The sequence below is a fragment of the Bubalus kerabau genome, chromosome 2 (assembly GCF_029407905.1).
Source record: "Bubalus kerabau isolate K-KA32 ecotype Philippines breed swamp buffalo chromosome 2, PCC_UOA_SB_1v2, whole genome shotgun sequence".
Lineage (NCBI taxonomy): Eukaryota > Metazoa > Chordata > Mammalia > Artiodactyla > Bovidae > Bubalus > Bubalus kerabau.
The window spans coordinates 106,659,434-106,682,521 of NC_073625.1; the positions used below are offsets into that span (position 1 = coordinate 106,659,434).

General features: G+C 40.5%; 1 protein-coding gene across 1 annotated transcript in view; it reads left to right on the forward strand.

Moving 5' to 3' along the window:
• The first annotated feature begins 2,868 nt into the window (after positions 1–2,868).
• GAP43 (growth associated protein 43) overlaps positions 2,869–23,088 on the forward strand; it is a 99,388-nt gene continuing 79,168 nt past the window's right edge. Inside the window, exon 1 of the mRNA XM_055568266.1 lies at positions 2,869–3,009. Within this exon, the coding sequence (XP_055424241.1) occupies positions 2,980–3,009 (30 nt within the window). The 5' untranslated portion in view covers positions 2,869–2,979. The remainder of the gene's footprint in view (positions 3,010–23,088) is intronic.

Genomic DNA, 23,088 nt, shown 5'->3' on the forward strand with positions numbered 1-23,088 from the left:
AATACCCAATTAAGCTTTCTTTCCTCTCTCTCTCTTGCTCTCTGTTCTCATCCCTCTGCTTCCTCCTTTTATCACCCTCCAGCCCTCAGAGCGCTAAGCAGGCAGACACTAATCCCAACAGGAGTAACTCTGATGAAGCTGTTTCTTATCCATTGTTTACCTCTTCTATCACTTAAATATACAGATGGCTGTTTTTGAAAACTTGGCTTTGACTGGTCTCATTACAACATTAAAAAAAATATTAAACTCAGAACCTAATTCTTTTTTATCATTAAATATGAAAACTAAGAAGCAAACTGTTAGGAGTAAAAGACCAAGTAAGGCTGGATCTGAAGCAGGTCATACTCAAGAAGTCCTCTGGGAATAATTTATAACCATTACCCCACTGGGAATCTCTCTGAGACAGTCCATTCTAAGGTGAGTGTACCTTGAGCTTTGTCAAAATGTACTGAGCACCTATTAAGCCTAGTGATCTTGATAATAAGTAGGATAATAAGTTGTCTGGTTGATGGACTCATGTCTGGGATGGACTAGAAAGAATATGAGCTATTTAATTGGGTTTCCCTGGTAGCTCAGATGGTAAAGAATCTGCCTGCAGTGCAGGAGACCTGGGTTGGATCCCTGGGTTGGGAAGATCCCATGGAGAAGGGAGTGGCAACCCATCCAATATTCTTGCCTCGAAAATTCCACAGAGAAGCCTGGCAGGCTACAGTCAATGGGATCGCAGAGCTGGACACAACTGAGTGACTAACACTTCAGTTACTTTAATTGGGAATGCTTATCATCACTAATGAACAACAAGAAAGAGTTTGAAAAGTTCTTCAAGATATTTACTTGAAAACATCACCAAAATTCCAGAAAAGTACAGTATTTGAGGTAAAGCTACTATGTGCTGAGAATGACTTTATTGTGCTTTGCATGAATTACATTATTTGGTCCTCACAACATGTTTCAAGTTGAAATTATTATCCCCATTTTACTGATTGGAAAACTGGGTGCAGGGACTTCCCTAGTGGCCCAGTGGCTAAGACTCTGAGCTCCCAATGCAAGAAGCCAGGGTTCAATCCCTGGTCAAGGAACTAGATCCCCCAAGCTGCAGCTGAAGATCCCGCATGCCACAAGGAAGACTGAAGATTCCACGTGCTGCAACTCTGACCTGGCACAGCCAAATACACACACACACACACACACACATATATATAAAGAAAACTAGGTGCAGAGAGGTTCAGTAACATTCCCAAGATCACACAGCACTATATATATCTAAAATGTATGTCATGTATACTTTCTTTAAACTCATATTTTCCTTCACCCAAATTATGAAAAACCATAGATGAAATTGAAGAAATAGCCTTCATGATATATTTTCTCTTCTCATGACAGATGAATTTACTTTTATTCTTCTTGACCAAACTGTAAACTATCATTCTGGGCTTGCCAAACAAAGAATGTCACTAACTATCTAACTCTGTAAGGGTTACGTCATTAGCCCTGCTGTCACTGACCTTTAATACACCCTGAAAGTTCAGGGTGGAGATCAGGAATGAAGCACTCTGTGCTCTGAGAAAACTGGCAGAATTGGCCTTCCAATGGATATGTTTAGGAAAAATTTTTAAAGAACATGGATTGTTGTACCTTTCCATTCTTAGAAAAGCTGTAAAACCATTAACCAAGATAAAAGCACTAAAACCATTAATCAAGATATCTGTTCCTTGTGTCTAGCAGTAATCTTATACCAAGACGGACCAAGCATATGTCACCAAGATCACCTGTGTGCCGACCTCCCCACTTACCTCAGCAGCTCCTCAGAACTCTCTGAGAGCCTGTCTCCCAGGCTATAGTTCTTAACAAATTCCCAGTTTTGTAAAATGGAAAAAGTAAAATGGAAACTCAGAGCTCTCACATTGTGTTTTTACTTCAGTCAATAGACATTATTCATATTACACAGATAGCTCAGCTTTTTCAGTAAAATTAGAAGAAACTCCAATTTTCAAACAGGTGTATGTGCATTAAGAAAAAAACTACCATGTGATTTTTATATATGAATGCTAAATCCTAAACATTAGTTATTACTTCCGAACTTGAGTGCTTAGAATGTTTAAAATGCAGTATATTCATGTGGGTTTTTCAAGGCTTTTGGAGCATGTATGAGATATGTTTGTGCATGTCTAAATTTATACACATGTATTTAAGATATGTGAGTGCTGAGCACAGAGTCTACAGGGTAGGATATTCACATGTTTCATTTTGGGGGGAGAACTTAACCTTCACAATGATTAACTGTGCATAAAATCTAAATAGCATATATAACGTATTGTATAGTTCTGACTACTCTTTCAGAATAGCTGTTCTTTGCTTTTACAGTATTGGGAGAGAAAAGAATTAGTAAAGAAATATTAGCATTCCTCAAGCTCCTCTTCTTTAAAACATATTCCATAAAATCTCTTGAACAGGCTGGAATACCCTTCTATGCCCCCACCCCACCATCCTCTCAATGCAGTGGGAAAGTCGGTGGGTAATTGGGTCCAGATTGGAGATGTTTAAATATTCATGAGGCTGGCAGGGGACTGGGAGGGGGGTGACTGTCTAGAATGGGGGTGGGGGCTGGGGGAAGTGATTAGTCATTGAAAGCTAGTGAACAATTCTGAGAAAGAGATCCAGAGACAGGGAAGAAAAAGAGAGATAGGCAGAGACTGGGTGGGGAGATGAGAAAAGAGGAAGAGAGGCAAGAGAGGAGAGTGAGAGCCAGAGAGGGAGAGCGAGCATGTGCGGTGAGCAATAGCTGTGGACCTTACAGTTGCTGCTAACTGCCCTGGTGTGTGTGAGGGAGAGAGAGAGGGAGGGAGGGAGAGAGAGCGCGCTAGCGCGAGAGAGAGAGCGAGTGAGCAAGCGAGCAGAAAAGAGGTGGAGAGGGGGGGAATAAGAAAGAGAGAGGAGGAAAGGAGAGAAGGCAGGAAGAAGGCAAGGGACGATACAACCATGCTGTGCTGTATGCGAAGAACCAAACAGGTAGACCTAAAGATTTTTACTTCTTCTTCTTGTGAAATTACCAGTGTGCAATATTTCCCTGTGAAGGTAGAAAAAATATTTTAACCGCTTCTGCTCTGGCCATGGTGCTCCCGTTTCCTTAGCATATGGCAACTGATGCTTGCATCCCAGCTTTTATTCTCTTCTTTCATGGTCTGGTTTTGGAATGCTGCTACTAATTAGGAGGAGGTTAGAAAAAAAAAATACGCCTGTTTGGCTAGAAAAAAAGGTTTTTTGTTTTTTTTTTTTAGGTGTCTGGTTTTGCCGGTGTGGATATGAAGAGAGGTGTGGGGGAGAAAATGTGGGGTCTACCTACAAGATGGGGAGGCAATCCTTTATATTATTCGCAAAAAAACCGGGAGGTTGAAAGAATCATATTCAGTAATGAGTATTGCTTGTTCTGTCGTACAATTTTCTCACATGTGCTGCGGAAGAAGCCCTATTTCCCACATGCATGAGCTTCACATTGGCGCAGGTATTAATGGGCAAACATGTGAAGGCTGAATTTATTTATTTTTCAATGAATGAATGAAACTGTAATGTGGGAGATTTTTAAAAGAGAATCCAGAGACTGCTGGGGCTGGGAAAGAAATTGGCCATGTAGAAGGGGAAAATTCAGTCGATTGTGCACCAGCTGGTCCGAGGAGAGGGTGGATGGACCACGCCCCTAGGAGCTTTGAGCACCGACGGGATGGGAAAGACGAGCGGAGAATTACCTGTTGGAAATCAGGTCTCTTCTCCCCTTCCTTTGCATCTTTCCTAGAATTGCAGTGACCAAAGACGGACTAACATTCCGGATTATAAGCATGGTGACTCATTTTCATCAGGAAAAGGGACACATAGAAGATTAGCAAGAAGCAGAGTCCCCTCCCTCTCTCCCACACTGCTCCCACTGCTCAGGTTTTCCTTCCATTTTCAAATTGCTCACTTATTTAGTGAAAGACATATTAGAAACTTGATTGGGGTACGGGTGGGGAGGAATGACTAGGACGGTATTCCGCAGCAACCGACAGGGCCGCGGCATCCGCCAAAAGGCGCTTTCCAACATTGATGGGATCACCTCTGAGGGATTTTGGCGAAGGTTAAGGAGGAAAATGGATGTGGGATTTGGGTGAGTGTGTGCTTGTACGTGTGTGTGCGTCTTCCTGGGAGGGGAGGTGCAAAAAGCCCTTTGCACATTGACTGCCTTATGGGTGGGGTGCAAGATACAGGATTTGGGCATTATTTCTGTGCAGGTATTGGATAGGGGGGGCAATTTGTAATATACCTGGCGAATCCGAAGAGAGTGGAGAGGTGGGGAAGAACCTGGCTGCCAGCTTTGCACTTTTAGCCAGCGCCCTGGAATGGGGGCGCGGAGTGGGGAGGGGTGGTGGGGGAGGCACGAGGTAGTGAGGATGAAGGAGAGGGAAGAGGAAGGGGAAGGGAGACTGAGCAGAATCTCAGAGCAGTGGGTGGAGAGGGTGGAGAGGCCGGGGGCAAAACTAAATAAATAAATAAATAGGTAGATAGATATTAATAGATAGATGATAGATAAAGTAGCAGGCACCTGTGGTTTTGCGTGTGGTTTGTGTAAGGTTGTTTGGGGAAGGCGAAGAGTCTTACATGTGCCACTTCGCTAAACTGCTCTAGGATTCCAGAGACTGATGCTTCTCTTCGCTCATTTTTCAAACCTGCACGTTTCCTCTCCTTATCTTTCTTCATTCTAATACATAAATGCAGTAGATACAGGTGGCTGGGCTAAGCACACTGTCAAGAAAATGTTCTGAAGTTGCCTTCCTGATAAGCTGCAGAAATAAAATTTAGGAAGGCAGAGCCTTAAGGAAACCAATGCTAGTCATTAAAAAAAAAAAAGCTTTAATTTGGGGAAAGAAAAAATATGCTGGTTTACAACTTTTTGTCACCTTATGTACACACATACATGTGTATATAGACATGCCTCCTCTGACAAAGGAAACCAAGCATGATATTTTGAAAGGGAATTGAGGCTAAGGAAATTCCCTTCCCCAAAGGGGACAGCTGCCTTCACATGGGTCCTCTCACTGACAGCCCCAAGCATTCACTAGGATGTGTGCAAAGTGATGAAGCTGAAGCAGTGTGTTTTAGGAGTTGTAGAAATTCATATGTGAATGTGTACAGTGTCCGCATACTTCACGTAGGACACTCATGCATGAGCCCTGTATGGTTTCCATATGCCGGCATGCATTTTAGCATAATTCATATTCAAGAGAGAAAATTGAAAGGTATAGAAATAGTCCTCTTTTGCCCATATGTTTTATACATGTGCACTTGCGTGTGAAATGGTCCTGTCCCCTACTGACCATTGCTGTGTATCATTCACATAAGTCAGTATTTAGGATGCCATTAAATCAGATGGGAGGAAATGGTGTATTCAGGGTGTGGGCTCACACTGCACTGACTGGCATTTCTATAGCTTGAGTACTTAGTCTCACACAGGTTTTGTGCTTGAGGGTGAAATGATCCTATATCATTTATGACAGACTCCGATTGTATTTATCTTTCTTCTGCCATCTATTTACCATCCTGGTGCTTAACAGGGAATAAAACAAGGGCAAAATCCTGCAAAGGTCTAAACTCTGCCACACCCATGAAATCCAACAGAAACGTGGGAGGGGGCTGGGGGCTGCACTTCCTTCCTCTTCCACTTGAGCTGCATAAAGAAGCAGTCCTGGATTTCCGAGTTGTAATACATTGCCTATGGCTGCGAAGAAAGCATAAATGATCTTTATTAGCCTCTAATTACCACTATAGATTATTATAGCAGGAAGAAGAGAATGAGAGTGGGGTGGAGAGAAGCAGATGATAAAGGAGTGGTTAAAAGAGAAATAAAATAAAAGGATCTCTGAGATTTTATTGGCTTATGATTTTCAAATGTCTTGGGGCTAACTTTAAATAGCTTAATTACCATGCATTCTGCAGATGATGAAAAACTTGCAAGATGTGATCTGTGTCCACAAAGCAATAGAACTGCGAGGTGTTTCTTTTGTTGAAAAATAAAGACTTTAATTTGTAACTGAAGTATAAAGAATACCAATGCAAGCAAGAAGCCTTCTAGCCCCCAAGCCTCAACACCACCAACATCTGCATTTTTCTGCATATGACAGATAATTCTTAGGGTGATCTGTGGTTCAGAATTCCAACCTGGTTGTGTCTTTCCCCTGCAATGCTTGAAAGGTGTGGAAGGATGCTGCCTGGTTCCTTGGTGCAGAAGATTCCTTCTAGTGATAAATTGAATTCCTCCTAAATTTCACCGAGCCACACCCAGTGTCACCAGGGACTAAAAGGATTAATTAAATGGAGGCATTCTACTTAATATAGTTGAAACTGTTCAGGTTTTTTTTTTAATGGTGATTTCTACCACACATTTCCAAATTTAAACAGAAGAAGAAATCATTTAAAGGGCATTTTTTTCTACCAAATTGTCTAGACTTGCAGAGAATCTTAGAGAATTAATGGTGAATCTAGAAATGCATTAATATCTGGTGAATCTATAATTCCTTCTAGCCCATGCCAGGGTGCAGATACAATGATCCCTGCTCTCTCATGCTGACAGTCTATAACCCTGGTACCCTCTTTCTCCATCCATGTTGAGGCAATTGGGTTAAGAAAATGTAGGGTTAATTTTCTCTCTTGCTGAGCTGGCATAACTACACAAACCTTTCATGTTTTATGCTAAAGGGCAGCACTCCTGTTCACTGACAAGGAGAGTGGCTCCGGGTCTCCTTTTCCTCCATCATAGTGGAATTGTCAGTGTTAAGCCTGGGGCTGATTAATCTACATACCTCGGTTTTACCTGGCACCATAAGGAAAAGAGCGGGCATGTCCTTGCATTAGTGGTAGGCAGATATATTAACCAAGTGTTCTCCTTGTTTATACTGATAAAGTAAGAAAAGTCTAGAACTTCCTCTAATATTAAAGGGACATTTCAAAGGGTGCACATACTTAGGTCATCTCAAGAGAAGATACAATATTTAAATAATTACTTCCCTATTAGCTGTCATAGAGGCCTTCAGGCAACCAGGTGTGTCTGTTGTCAATCAAAGAAGTGACTGTGGGCAGGAATTCTCCTTTCTGAATTTCTGAAGGATGGTCTGGTTGCCCCTGCACCACTGTACTGATTTTCAGAACATTCTCTTTAGTGTTGGGAAGAGCACTGTGCTGAGAGTCCTCAGTTTATACCACTTTCTGATTCTGTGGTCTCGCATGAATCATATAATCTTTGGCTTCAATTTTCTCCTGTAGGATGGAGCCTAAAAACCAAAAAATGAAACCAAACAAACCAAAAGTCCTTCCATGCTTACTTTGAAAGTTTCTGTGAGGATCAAGCAAAATTGATATGAAAACAAAGATTGATACAAATAAAAGAAACTTTTCTCTCTGAGGTTTGCAACATGAGGCTTGGCTTAGAAATTGCCCACCTTTCAGGACTGTCAAGTGCCTGCTACACTTCCGTTTCCTGTTGGAGAAGTAGTTCCTTCTGTTCATCCTTGATTCCTCCTCTTCATCACTCCCCATTACTATCCCATTTTTTAATAGAGGGCTTCTGTTCCCGTAATTCCACTAAAACGTGTTCTGAAAGAGATACCATATCCAGTGACTGTCTTTTAGTTTGCATCTCATTTGCTGTCTCTTTGGTATTTTATATTGTTGTCCATCCCTCTTCCTGAAACCATCTCCTCATTTGGCCCTATCATATCCTTCCTCTTTCTCCTCCCTCTCAGATAGGTCCTTTTCTGTTCTTTGCTGGCTTTGTTCATTCTCTCCCTCCCCAAATATCAATTATATGCTAATTATTTATCTTGATCTCTTTCTCTTATTCTACACACTAAATTCTAGGTGGTCTCACTCACCTGCAGAGTTGTAAACACCTGTGTGATTTCCAAATCTGTAAACTAGATTTCTCTCCTGAGCTCTGATCCATAGACATCTCTGTCAATATTTCAGAGATGCCCATGCTCATGATGAATAAAGCCAAACTCAGTGTCTCCCATTTTGTACCACTTAGTCTTCCTCCAAATTCCCACCCTTATTGCTGTAACACCATATATCCAGCTTCCAAACTCTAGAAAAATGGTATTGATTCTAAAACTATGATTTTCTTTCAGTCCCCAAATCTAGCTATAAAATTCTTAGATCCTCATTAAAAAGATTTTGAATTCATCCTCTGCTTTTTCACTTGCACCACAAATAACCTAGTTCTGACTTTCATTACCTCCTATCTGGACAAAGACAATAACTTCTTATCTGGACTCCCTACCTCCTCCATCTTGCTCTTCTTCCATTCTTGCAAATAACACTGCTCTTATCTATACCTAACACAAATCTGATCAGATTATTTCCTTCCTGACAATCTTCTAATGGTTCTGTATTAATGGTAAGCTAAATACAAACTCTTCAGCGCTGATGGAATGATCTAGTCTTGACTATCTTTCCAGTACTGTCTTCAAATACCTCTTCTCTCAACTGATGATGCCACATCAATATTGCAGACCTTGGTGTCTTTGCTCTATGCCTAGAAAATTTCCATTCCCTCTGCAAAAGTTAGCTTTTTTAAGCCATTCTTATTTTTTTTTCTTCTACCTTCTTTGTGACCATGCTATAGTCTGTATAATCACTATTATACCCCTTGTTACACTATATAGCATTGGTTTTTTCCACATACTGGTGTCCATACTGTGAGCTGCTTAAGGGAAACGGTGAAACCTTGATCATTTTTCTGTCTCCAGTGCCTACCACAATGCTTGGCACATAATGTAATGGATATTAACTGTGGATAATCTGTTTGTTAAATGAATACAGAACTAGTTTTACAGTCTTTCCATGAGCTGTGGTGTATATAAATGGATGGAACCTCTACTAGATTTTTTAAACATCTATTGGCACCAAATTTTGAAGTGGAACTAAACATTATTGATTTCTGTTAATAATCAACAGACATGAAAACCATTGCTTTTTAATGAAAGCAGATACAGAATGCAAAATGAGCCCATGTAGACTATGTTTCTCCCAACTATCGTAACTGGTACCATCGGCAAACCATGCTTTGATGTCTCATCCCCACCACTCAGCACACTAGCCCCACCCTCTGAGGTTAGCAGAGTCCCAGGTTATGCTCACACTTATCTTGGATCTTCTTGGGCCCTTCCTTTTGGGCCCCAGTTGCTTACACATGTTGCTCTGCTCCACAACTATCCCAAATAGGCCATGACTCAATCCCTCACTACCCTTCGTTATTTCATTGATCGCACAAACTTAAAAAAAAATGTGTGTACTTTGGCCTATGCTCAGAGGCCCACATCCAAGAATTAATTTTAGTTTCATTTGGGTTTGTTTTCTTCCCACTGAACTAGCCACATAATAATATTCCACAAAGAGAAATCTTGCATGAAGGTAAAGGGAGATTGAATGGTAAGTAGTCCCTCAAATGTCCGTTGAATGAATGAGAATCAGATAAAGTTTATCTTTCTTAGCTTGGAATAGGGTAAAGGAATTTGGATACTCGGGCAGGCCTATGGTGGCCAGGATGAGGCACATTGTGAATACAGCTTTACCTGAAAATTCTCTTTGCCAGACCCTCAGTAGTGGATTTTTTCTGACTTAATTAGCATGGCCTTGAGAACAGTAAGACCAGATGATCTATCAGTGAAGTTGAATAGTGCTTCCCAGTCTCCACACCCTCTTGCTCATGGCTCTCGATGTTTTTCTTTCAGCTTTCCTTTTTTTCTCTCCTCCCCTCATGTTCAAGTGGAGTTTTTCTAATTAAGTAATGCCAGCTCACATTTAGTGGACAAGGCCAAAATATGAGAGTTTAAAGAAAAAGTATGTCCCTTCCAACTTTCCAAATAGGTGTTTTAGACAACACAGGTACATTAAGCTATATCTGGCACATAGTAGCTTATCAATAAAAAAATATTTATTGAAGGAATAAAAGTAGGGAGGGAGAGATCCTCATGATGGGCCATGAGGGGATATGTTATGGTACAGAAGACCATAGCCTATGTACCTACTGAGAACTGGCTATGTGTATATGCACACTCAGTTCTACTGATCCTCCTCTCAAGGTGTGTATGTGTGTGTGCTTAATCACCCAGTCATCTGACTCTTTGCAACCCTTTGGATGGTAGCCCATCAGGTTACTCTCCATGGGATTTTTCAGTCAAGAATACTGGAGTGGGTTGCCATTTTCCTCCTCCAGGGAGCTTCCTGATCCAGGGATTGAACCTGCATTTCCTGTGTCTCCTGCATTGGTAGGCAGATTCTTTATCAGCTGAGCCATCAGGGAAGCCCTGCCCTCAAGGTGGTGGTGGTCAAAGTTACAATTCTGTCTCTGTCCTGCTCAGAATAGAGTGACACCCTTGCAGTGAGTTTTGATTGTACAATGGGAGCATGACCCTCTAGATTCCTTATCCTTAGTTATTTACAGATCTTATTTTCTTAGATGTTGTGTGTTTAATGTCCTGTTTCATGTCTTTGTAGTGGAATAAACCCTACCCTGGGTTCTAGACCTGGCTCTGCCAATTGCTTGTCCTGTGACCTTGGGTAAGTAACATCATATTTCTGAGCCTCAGTTTATCCATCTATATAAGTGGGCACGTAAAAAGAATACTCCAAATCCAGACCTGCCTTTCCTACTAAGTTGGTGTGAGGCTCAAATAAAGTCATAAAAATAAAAGTGTTTTGTAAACAATGTGTTTTTCAAGTGCAAAGTATTATTAATTGAGGAATTCCACATATTGAAACCTAAAGTACTCATGGTTCTATGTAAAGGAGTACTCTTGCTCGCTATAGAATATACATACATTTTCAGTTTTCACTCCTCCTCTCCTGTTCTCTAAAGAGTAAGCATACCATGCTAATGGGTGGGAGCATGTGCTTGCGTGCTAAGTCATGTCAGTAGTGTCCAACTTTTTGGGACCCTATGGACTGTAGCCCCCCAGGCTCCTCTATCCATGGGATTCTGCGGGCAAAAATACTGGAATGGGTTGCCATGGTCTTCTCCAGGGGAATCTTCCCAACCCAGGGATCGAACCCACGTGTCTTATGTCTCCTGCATTGGAAGGTCGATTCTTTACCATTGGCGCCACCTGGAAAGCCCTCGGGTGGGTGGGAACATAGCATATTTCTATCATTTCCTTTGAAAACTTCAGTGAGAGAAGTTAAATAAGCAGATGTTCAAATTGTCATGCAACACCAAGGATCGGTTCAAAGACATTTTTCTTTTTATCCTCTATTTTTCTTTTTATCTTTTTCTGTTTTAGTCTGTTCTTCACATTTAGATTTCTCGTCTCCATTTGCTAAACTGGCTGCTTCTCCCCATCCTCATCCCCACCCCCACATCACTTCCAAACTGTGTTCTCAGCACTAAGATTACCAGGCATGCTGTGCTCACATCAATCACTGGAGGGCCCAGTCAAGCAGAAGAGTGGAGAGGAAATGTGGAGCTGATTGGGAGACTAAAAATGAGGATGCAGCCTGGTTGGGGACAGCACTGTGGAAAGGTGATCACCTAAGTACAGTCTTCAAACAACCTCAGGGTGCCTCAGCATCAGGAATTAACCTTGATCAGAAGTGATGCACAATCCTTGAACCTTTGCCAACTTATCTCTAACACCATAAATAATCCAAACTCAAAGGACCTTTACAAAGAATCTTTCAGTTCTCCTGTGTCCCCTGGTTAATTGGGAAAAGTTACCTATTTAATAATACAAAATTTATCCAATTCTGATACAAGCAATAAACTTTTACAACCCGAAGGATCTGATTTCTTAATGTATGGCTAATATTTTAAAAATATTTTTAAGTATAACAACTGCATCAAGTTTGTCCAAGAGATTTGTTTATCCTAAGCCAAAAGTTTAAGCCAAAAGTTTAGAAAAATTAATATCATGGATATTTTGAAAAATATTTTTATCAAAGGAGATTATTTAGAGTTTAGAAAGATATACTAATTAGAAATTTTGGGAAAAGCAGGACTTCCCTTGTGGATCAGACAGTAAAGAAACTGCCTGCAATGTGGGAGACCTGGGTTTGATCCGTGGGTCGGGAAGATCCCCTGGAGAAGGAAATGACAACCCACTCCAGTAATCTTGCGGGGAGAATCCCCATGGACAGAGGAGCCTGGCAAGCTACAGTCCATGGAGTTGTCCAAAGAGTTGGACACAACTGAGCGGCTAAGCACAGAGGGAAGCAATTTTTTTTTTAAATTTGGAGTATATTTATAGTTGGTTAATGATCACCTTTAATCTTTCACTCTACCTTCCTTGCTCTGTCCTCTCTCTGTCTCTGTGTATATGTGTGTGAGTGTGTATGTGTTTTTCTCTCTCTCTCTCCCTGTCTCTATCCACACACTCACACATATGTACTTGTGTTATTTATACGTCCTTTGATTGGGTATAAGTAACGGACACCACCTTTAGTGATCTAGCAAAGGAATCTATTGAAAGGAAACTAGATTTCACAATTAAGAAAGCTGAAAAGCCAAGCTTATGGGAACCAAAGTAGATCTGGAAACTTCAATATAAAGAATTCACAGACTTTCTTTCTGGAGCCCTGCATTTAAAATATTGGGTTACTAATAACCCCAGCTTCTCTGCCTTTCAATTAAAAATTTTAGCTAAGAGATAGAAATATATCTCTGTACATACACATATACAAAGAGCAATAAAAAGGAGATAGAGAATATGAGAGAAAGAATGAGACTGAATAAACCTGATTGGTCCTTCTCAGCTCAGCTAGTTATCAGTAGACCATTCATCTCTGACTGGAGGAAGAGCTAGATCATGTGTTTTAGACAATTTCTGGAAACTCATACCTGTGGATCTAGGGAGAGACTAAATTGGCTGAGAAAGAGTCTCCTGTATATATACCTGTATGTCCATAATACGAACGGAGAAGGCAATGGCACCCAACTCCAGTACTCTTGCCTGGGAAATCCCATGGACGGAGGAGCCTGGTAGGCTACAGTCCATGGGGCCACTAAGAGTTGGACACAACTAAGCAACTTCACTTTCACTTTTCACTTTCATGCATTGGAGAAGGAAATGGCAACCCACTCCAGTGTTCTTGCCTGGAGAATCCCAGGGACAGAGGAGCCTGGTGGGCTTCCATCTCTGGGGTTGCACAGAGTCAGACACGACTGATGCGACTTAGCAGCAGCAGCCATAATAAGAAAGCTCAGCCAATTAGGAGTGATTTACCTCAAAAGTGGTAGATCACTATTTTTCCTTTGGCTGTTTTAATTTTGCCTATGTTAGATTCTTATTATTGGTAGGGTTGTCATCACTCATGACTCTGAAAGGAAGCAGTAACCACACAAATAACTGATCTCAAGAGCTCTCATACCTAATAGAAAAGGATAGGGCACATCTCCATACCTAGAGTTGACAAGCACTAGGCCTTCACTCTTTTCCAGGAGTTAAACTCTGGCAGGTACCCCCTGACTAAAAGGAATATCAGCTGCCATATATTCTTGCTAATTTGGCATGGTGGAACTTTGATCTATGTTTTCCGTTGGGTTTATGAGATTCATTTCTGTGAAAGGATTGGGCAATAATGAGTATAAAGCATCTCCCTTGAATTTATATCAAAGAAATGCTACTCCTTGATATTAGTCATTTCATTTTGAATGTCCTTGAATTAATTCCAGCTGTAATCATCATATTTATCTATTTTTAGCAAATTGACACTTTCTAAAATATTGAGCTGTTGTCTCCATATGCACCAGTTTGCTCTAAATGGAGAATTTTGGTAATTAGCTTTCATCTATTTGTAATCTCAGTTCCAATAACTATTCAGAATGTTATTTTTAAATGAAAACTTGAAAGACCCTAATGTCTTCCCATTAATGACCATATGTAAGAGCTAGATGAGGCAGAGAAAAAATAAACGAAATGATCTCCAAAGGTTAAGCAAACTCAGAAATTGGCTGCTTTTCTAAACGGCTTCAGAACCTCTTAGTCAGCACAACCAGCCTAGGAACTAGCTTAAACTAGGAGCTGTTAACATGCAAATCCTCTTCCCTCTCCTACTTTGCTTTTTGTTCAGAAACCAATTTACCAGTTTGGAGTATAAACTGAAAAGTAAAAGCTCTTCTTAATCACCCAACTAGATCCTCAACAGCTATTCCAAGAGAGGCATTCCATAGTTCTACTCAAGCTTCAGTACAGGTGATTGTCTCTGATATGTACCTGCCCTCCCCTCAAAAAAAATTAAGGCAGGATCTCTTTAAAGAGAAATTATTAGTTTCTAAATAATTAACTTGCAATTAGATTTCTAGATACATGTTGTATTGATGGCAACCCACTTTGGCTATCCAGACTCTTACAGAGTTCCAATGGGGGATGGGAAAAAGTATTGAGTATTTTTACCAGGGGCTTCCCTGGTAGCTCAGTGGTATAGAATCTGTTTGCAATACAGGAGATCTGAGTTCAATTCCTGGGTTGGGTAGATCCCCAGGAAGAGGAAATGGCAATCCACTCCAATATTCTTGCCTGGGAAATCCCATGGACAGAGGGTCCTGGCAGTCTGTGTTCTGTGGTGTCGCAAAAGAGTGAGACAAGACATAGCGACTAAACAACAGCAATGTTTAGGGTGAACATTGCATTTCAAAGCTGATTTTCTTGATATCTTTATTTGTGAGATGTAAAGGAATAGTGAGACTTTATAATTATCTGTTGTAAACATCCTGCATTTCATCTTCAGCTAGGCATTTGGGCCATTTATCTTCCACAGTTTTATTGGATTAATATTTCTAAAAACTTCTAAGATTTTCAAAAGGAAGGAGAGAATATTATCTCATTTGAAAAATACTGGCTATTTCTTTAGACAAATCCAATGGGGGCGGGGGGTGAGTTATTCAAATATTTTTTTCTTAAGAGTAAGCACCATTTGCAATCTTCCCTTAATGATTGCATCTCAAGGACTTATTTACTTCAATGAAAGAGAAAGTGATTCTGTTTTCTCTATCATCCTGGAAAGCTATTCTGGAGAAATCAGGTTGGTATTTAGGATTCATTTGAATAAATCATTCTTGCTAATTTAAAACCTGTGCTCCTCATGACTTTGATTGCCTTTGATTGAGAACACAGAGTGATACCTTTTGATCAGTCAGATTTGTGCTTCGTACTGATGGACAGCTAACTGGAGAGCTGTACGGAAAACAGCAACAAGATCTGGTTTGTCGCATAGTTTCTTCCACCTTGAACTTCATACCTTACCCCTTTGGAGCAAAGCTAGGATAGAAGAGGAAATGAAGAGGACTCTTCTTGAAAAGGGAAGAGGAGTTACAAAATAGAATTACTGTTTGGAACTGGGCCATTGCCCTCTAGTGAAAACTGTCAAGGGAACATTAAAGGCCACAGACGGCTCAGACTTCACTTCTGAATATCATCTGGAAGATACAGTGAATCCAAGAATAAGAGTATTTAGGAAAGAACCCAAGAAGTTTGGACACTAGTATACTAAGTATACTTGAGCAAAAAAATCAGTTTTTATCCTCACTTAAGTGAAAAGAAACTTAAATCTTAGCTTAAAAAAAAAAAGACTCTATCTTTCCTGTAGGCTCTATAATTCTTCTATGTTCTCATTGTAGTGGCACTAGAAACTGATTGAATCATATATATATATATATATATATATATATATAAACTGAAGTTTGTTTTACTAAATATGTCTTATCAAAATTGTTATTTTTACCATACTTGGGTATATTGTAAAAATCCATTCATAAAGGACCAAAATTATGAGAACAGGAAAGTCAATAAAAAAATTAAATTTCCCATAATCTAAGATTTCCAGATACTAAAAACAGTATTATTTTTCTTTATCTTTTTGTTATTACCTCAGAAAGTGTCTTGTTAAGCTAATTATCTTTTCCCTAGACTAGACCCCTGACTCCCCTACTCTTGCAATATCTTTTTGGAGAGACATCAGACATATGAGTCAGTTATCAAACTCATAATATGGAAGTAACTGATTACTCTTCCTTCCCTCATAAAAGCCACACTATCCGTTACCAAATTCTATTTGCAGTATTTTATACATCTGTCTTTTCCTTCTTCTGCCAGCCTTTCTCAACCAGCATTTTAGAATAGAACCAAGCCTTAACACCCCTTAATGCCCTAGAGTTCCTAATTGTACATAATCAATTAATCTCCTTCCGATACATCTAGACCCATACTAGTTACACACCATCCTTGGCAGAATGGAGAAAACACTCAAATCATTTTTTATGTGTCTGTGGTTCAGATGAGAAACCCCAGGTAAGAAAAGCTGGACGGATAATCACCAAAATTTCTTGCTTTTTTGGCATCACCTTTGCATACTCTCTGATGGTTAATCTTACTTTTTACTCCCCTTTTTCTAAAAATTTCAATGGTTGTTCTTTGTTTAGAGCATTAATTCTAATTTATTTATTTATGATTGGTTTTCATGGCTTCTCAGAATCTGGTACCAATCTTCTAATCTTGCCTTACCTCCTATTGGCTCTGCCATGGACTTGGATTGTGACTTTAAACAAATTTAATGTCTCTGGGCTATCATTTTCCTCTACATAAAATAAGAATACTGAACAAAATTGTCTCTAAGGCTTTCCAGCTCATGAAATAACAAGTTCTATAGCAAAACTCCTCCTCCACTTTGGCACTTTGTCTCAGCTGGCCAGACTGAGTATGAATGTAAATATTCGTGTCCCTATACTTTTGTTCATTATAATTTCCTCAACCTGAAATATGCCCTTTGTGCCTAGGTCAGTTTCACCCACCCTTTGAGGCCTAAGGAAAGAGTTATCTCATTTGTGAAAGCTTCTTTGATGGCCAGTGACTTCCCCGCTTAGATCTTCAGTAGCATATACTACCTATCCTGTTTTGTCAGCATTCATTAAACAAAGTCCTACTTGATTATCCATTAGTATGTACCTGATCTTCCCACACTAGTCTGCAAACTCTGTGAAAATAAGGTATGGGGTTCAGAATCTGGCTCAAGATACACATTTGAGTGTTTCTGGAGGAGTGTACAAGACAAAGTGATGGATCTGTAAGCTTTAGGAAAGATAAGTAGAGCTATCTTGTATGACCTCTCTGGGACATTTAAAACTACGAAACATACCTTCTTATTTATTTTCTTGGCTTCCATACTACTTATTTCTTCTTTTACTTATTTCTTATTACTTCTTTTACTACTTTACTTCTTTCTACTTTTTCTCTTCTCTATCCTTAGTTTCACATTCTTTTGTTTTCCCCTTGGCTCCTCCTTCTCTATCAACCCTTGAAATGTTGTTGTTATGTAGGTTTTGTCCTTCTTCTTGGGCTTCCCTGGTGGCTCAACAGTAAAGACTCTGCCTGCAATGCAGGAAACCTGGGTTCGATCCCTGGGTCAGAAAGATCCCCTGGAGGAGGGCATGGAAGCCCACTCTAGTACTCTTGCCTAGAGAATCCCATGGACAGAGGAGCCTGGCAGGCTGCAGTCCATAGAGTCACACAGAATTGTACATGACTCAGGTGACTAAGCAGCAGCAGCACAGTCCTTCTTGCATGTTCTCATTCAACAGAAGCTCCAAGAATAATCCATGCCTACAACTCCTACATGGCTCAGTTCAGTTCAGTTCAGTCATTCAGTCATGTCCGACTCTTTGCAAACCCGTGAATTGCAGCATGCCAGGCCTCCCTGTCCATCACCAACTCCCGGAGTTCACTCAAACTCATGTCCATCGAGTCGGTGATGCCATCCAGCCATCTCATCCTCTGTCGTCCCCTTCTCCTCCTGCCCCCAATCCCTCCCAGCATCAGAGTCTTTTCCAATGAGTCAACTCTTCGCATGAGGTGGCCAAAGTATTGGAGTTTCAGCTTCAGCATCAGTCCTTCCAGTGAACACCCAGGACTGATCTCCTTTAGGATGGACTGGTTGGATCTCCTTGTAGTCTAAGGGACTCTCAAGAGTCTTCTCCAACACCACAGTTCAAAAGCATCAATTCTTTGGCACTCAGCCTTCTTCACAGTCCAACTCTCACATCCATAATGACCACTGGAAAAACCATAGCCTTGACTAGACGGACCTTTGTTGGCAAAGTGATATCTCTGCTTTTGAATATGCTATCTAGGTTGGTCATAACTTTCCTTCCAAGGAGTAAGCATCTTTTCATTTCATGGCTGGAATCACCATCTGCAGTGATTTTGGAGCCCAGAAAAATAAAGTCTGACACTGTGTCCACTGTTTCTCCATCTATTTCCCATGAAGTGATGGGACTGGATGCCATGATCTTCGTTTTCTGAATGTTGAGCTTTAAGCCAACTTTTTCACTCTCCTCTTTCACTCTCATCAAGAGGCTTTTCAGTTCCTCTTCACTTTCTGCCATAAGGGTGGTGTCATCTGCATATCTGAGGTTATTGACATTTCTCCCGGCAATCTTGATTCCAGCTTGTGTTTCTTCCAGTCCAGCGTTTCTCATGATGTACTCTGCATATAAGTTAAATAAGCAGGGTGACAATATACAGCCTTGACGTACTCCTTTTCCTATTTGGAACCAGTCTGTTGTTCCATGTCCAGTTCTAACTGTTGAACTGCATATAGGTTTCTCAAGAGGCAGGTCAGGTGGTCTGGTATTCCCATGTCTTTCAGAATTTTCCACAGTGTATTGTGATCCACACAGTCAAAGGCTTTGGCATAGTCAATAAAGCAGAAATAGATATTTTTCTGGAGCTCTCTTCCTTTTTCCATGACTGCTGCTGCTGCTAAGTCACTTCAGTCATGTCCAACTCTGTGTGACCCCATAGACGGCAGCCCACCAAGCTCCGCCGTCCCTGGGATTCTCCAGGCAAGAACACTGGAGTGGGTTGCCATTTCCTTCTCCAATGCGTGAAAGTGAAAGTGAAGTCGCTCAGTCGTGTCTGACTCTTAGCTAATGGGGTTCAAATTCTCCAGGGTCTCTAGCCACATCTACTTCCTGGGCTTTAGAGCTTTGTATTTAACTGTCCACTAGAAATCTTATTCTGATGACCATCAGGAGCCCAGTCTCCACATGTCCTAAAACTAAGTCTTCATCTTTTGGTCCCAAATCTCTTCCCCATTCTCATTCAGTCATCAAAATGGAAATGGAATCCTGACTCATTCCCCAAATCTCCCTTTTATGTTTAGATGCTACTACTTTTTCTAGTTTTCATAGGTAAAAAACAAACAAAATAGCTGTTTATTCTTCCTTTGCCATTGCCCGCTACCTCAAAACATCTTATCTCTGACCCCTTTTTTTCATTTCTACTATCATCTCTAACCCAGTTGTCACTCATGAAAACTAACACAATGGCCTCCCCTTCTAATCTGCTATCTTTCATCTTCAACCCCTTACAATCATTCTCTCCTTAGTAGAAACAGTGGTATTTTAAAAAAGTGTTTATCAGATTATGTGTTTCCACAATTTAAAAATCTTTAATGCTTCCTATTCCACATAGAACCAAAACCAAACTCATTACCAAGGCCTATGAAAGTCTACACGATCCGGGACCTCCTCCTCCCCTGAATTCTTCTTAGAAACATACCCTTCTTGCTTACCAAGTCTACTGGCCTCCTTTTAGTTTTTAAAATCCACAAAGCACATTCCCTCTTCAAAGCCTTTGCCTGTATCACTCTCTCTACCCAGAAAGCTCTTTCTCTGACTCTTAAAAGACCTTTTGTGACAAATCCCTCTGAATGGTATCCAGGTCACTTTCTAATATATTGCCCCACTTCTATTTTCTTTAAGGATTGTGCGCAACCTGTTTTTTAAAAAATTTACTGGCTAATTTTCTGGTCCCTGTCTATCTCCTCAAACTTCAAAATCCACTCCTCTTCATATCCCACACCAGGTCTTCCCTGGTGGCCCAGTCAGTAAAGAGTCTGCCTGCAATGCAGGAGACCCAGGTTCAATCCCTGGGTCAGGAAAATCCTCTGGAGAAGGAAATAGCAACACATTCCAGTATTCTTCCCTGGAAAATCCCAGGGACAGAGGAGCCTGGTGGGCTACAGTCCATGGAGTCACAGAAAGTCAGACATGACTGAGTAACTAACACTCATATCCCACACTCCATTGCAATTGTTCAGTTTCATGGAACAACTCATGTTACTTCATTCTTTATTCCTCTCTAAACACTATTCCTTTTTGCTAGAATGTCTTGCTTTCCTTTTTTTCTACATGCCACATTTCTCATGTATTTCCACAATGTAGCTACAGTCATTACCTTCTTTGTGGAGACTTCTTGATCCTCCAGGTAGATATGTGTTTGCCATTGTTGTATCTAGTACCTGCCTATACTACACCATTCCACAGGCTTTATTATAAATATTCACTTATGTGTCTGTCCCTTTTGCTATACTAGAAGCTCCACATTATAGGCTCCCATTAAATATAAGTTGAGTCAATGAAGCCCACGCAAAGGACCAAATATCAGTGTCTAATGAGTCAAAATTTGGTTAGTCTAAGGCAAACATTGCCCACTTCCCACCAATTAATCATGGAACGTGCCCACTCTGGCACACTTTATAATTAGGCACCTGATAGAGATCTCACAAAGAGCTAAGATCGCACGGATTTGGATTTCACCCAAGTGGTGCCAGCTGGTTGCTTCAGCAAGTAACAGTCCTCATGTTGTGGAGAGATACTTCAACATGGAAAGATAGCCATGCTGGATGCTATAAACTTCTTATGATTCGAGCTAAGGATGAGTAGCTGTTTAAAATGATATAGTTTTTTAACCCATTAATATGCCTTCTTCCAGTCTTGGCTTTAAATATTCAACCTTTTCATAATATATAAAACTGGAGACCTCTGAAACCCCTCCCAGAGAAATCCTGGTGAAATTTCACATCTTTCCTCTTTGTTAATGATATGACTTGTAGTCTGCATGCATTTACTCTTTTTCCTTTTACTCTCTTTAATTCCAAATTAGAAAAAAATGTGCATGATGATGTTTAATTGTTGTTTTGTCTGGTGCCTGTCTATGTGCTATGGAAGCATCCATCTGTCCGATGTTGTATCTATCCACAAACTGATAAACAAAAGGAAAGATTTTCCTACGGGGGAATGAAACAAATGGCCAGGTAATCACTGAGTTAACAACACCTAACATATGTCTCACACAAAAAATTTATGATTCTGACTGGGGAATGGAGCTGAGGAAGAATGGGAATAATCTCCAATGTACTCTGTTTCCTTTTTAAGAAAATAGATAATCAAGAAAGGAGAAGAATGATTCATGGTCATTAGGCAGCTAGGTCCCTTTGAACTAAATCTATATAACATGGAGATTAAAAATACTTTTTTTGTCTGGCTGGAAACTTAAAAGCTCTTTTAAATTTCTTTCTTCAGGAAATGATATTCTAAGTTTCAAGCTGCTAACTTGCAAAACAAACTTTGGAAACACATCTCATTTATAGGTTGGGGTAATGCTTATTCCAAAATCAAATTTGAGGAGGATCAAAAGAATATAATTTTCCTGTTTAGGGAACAGATGAGCATAAGGAAGGCAAGCTGAAGCAGACTTCAGCTGAAAAAAAAAAATGAGTCACTTTTCTCAGTTGTACATTTTTTATTTCAGTAATTATGTGGGAGGTGAAGAAGATACATGAGTAGTTTGGGTTGCTGAGAAAGTAGATGGGAGAAGCAAGTATTCAACGTTGGAGAAGTTGGATTGGTGAGATATGATAGAACTCTGAAAGATGTACTTTACATGGATGGAACCCTTGGAGCCACTTCTAGAAGAAAATTCATTTTACATCCCGCTAATCTAGCCAAACATTCTTTTGCTACCACTTTCCAGACTTTTGGGCTTCCTTGTGGCTCAGCTGGTAAAGAATCTGCCTGCAATGTGGGAGACCTGGATTCGACCCCTGGGTTGGAGAAGGGAAAGGCTACCCACTCCAGTATTCTGCCCTGGAGAATTCCATGGACTGTATATATAGCCCATGGGGTCACAAAGAGTTTGACATGACTGAGACTTTCACTTCACTTCACTTCCAGGCTTTTCCATAGGCTGTTTTCTCAGTAGACCTTTTAAAGAGTGGAAAACCATTTTCACAGAAAGGTTCTACCTTTTCAATTGTTACATATCCAGAGACACCACAGTGTCAGGCCAATGTACATTTTAAGTTGCCAATAACCTTATCATTCTCCAGGAATAGTCAACAAATCTGGGTTGTTTTGATTAAACAAAATTTCAGCCAAATTCTCTGAAACTAAGAAGAAAATTTCCCTTGGATTTCAGTAGAGGTTCAACGGGTCAGGCCTAAGTTGGTTCAAAAAGATTAGAGAATAGGCTAATTAAACTAGGAGATAACAAGATCTAGTAAGCATTATACATATAAGCTATGTGCTGTACTCAGCAGTTCAGTCATGTCCAACTCTGCAACCCCACGGACTGCAGCCCACCAGGCTCCTCTGTCCATGGGATTCTCCAGGCAAGAATACTAGAGTGGGTAGCCTTTCCCTTCTCCAGGGGATCTTCCCAACCCAGGGATTGAACCCAGGTCTCCTGCATTGCAGGTAGATTCTTTACTGACTGAACCACCAGGGAAGCCCAAGAATACTGAAGTGGGTAGCCTATCCCTTCTCCAGGGGATCTTCCCGACCCAGGAATCAAACTGGCATCTCCTGACTCTTTACCACCTGAGCTACCAGGGAAGCCCCATACAAGCTATACACATAAGCTTTTATTACCTCCTAACATTAAGTGGTGCTGTCTTCTCCATCTGAAATGCATTCTTTCCTCCATCTGCCAAACTATATTCTGAATCCAAAAATTCTGTTGAAAAATCGCCTTTTTGATAAAATCATGCCAGACCTTTCCTCATTCTCCATCTGAATCCATGCTGTAATCACTGTAGTAACCTCCCTAATAACTCTTCCTTCCCCGTATTGTCTACCTGTATGTGTATATGTTGCACATATATATATATATATATATATATGTATACGCACACACCCACCAGACACCCACACACAGAGAAAGAGAAAGAGAGAAAGCATTTATATGTTTTGTACTTGCTGTCCTTTCCTATTTCCCTGGACACTGCTTAAGTTTC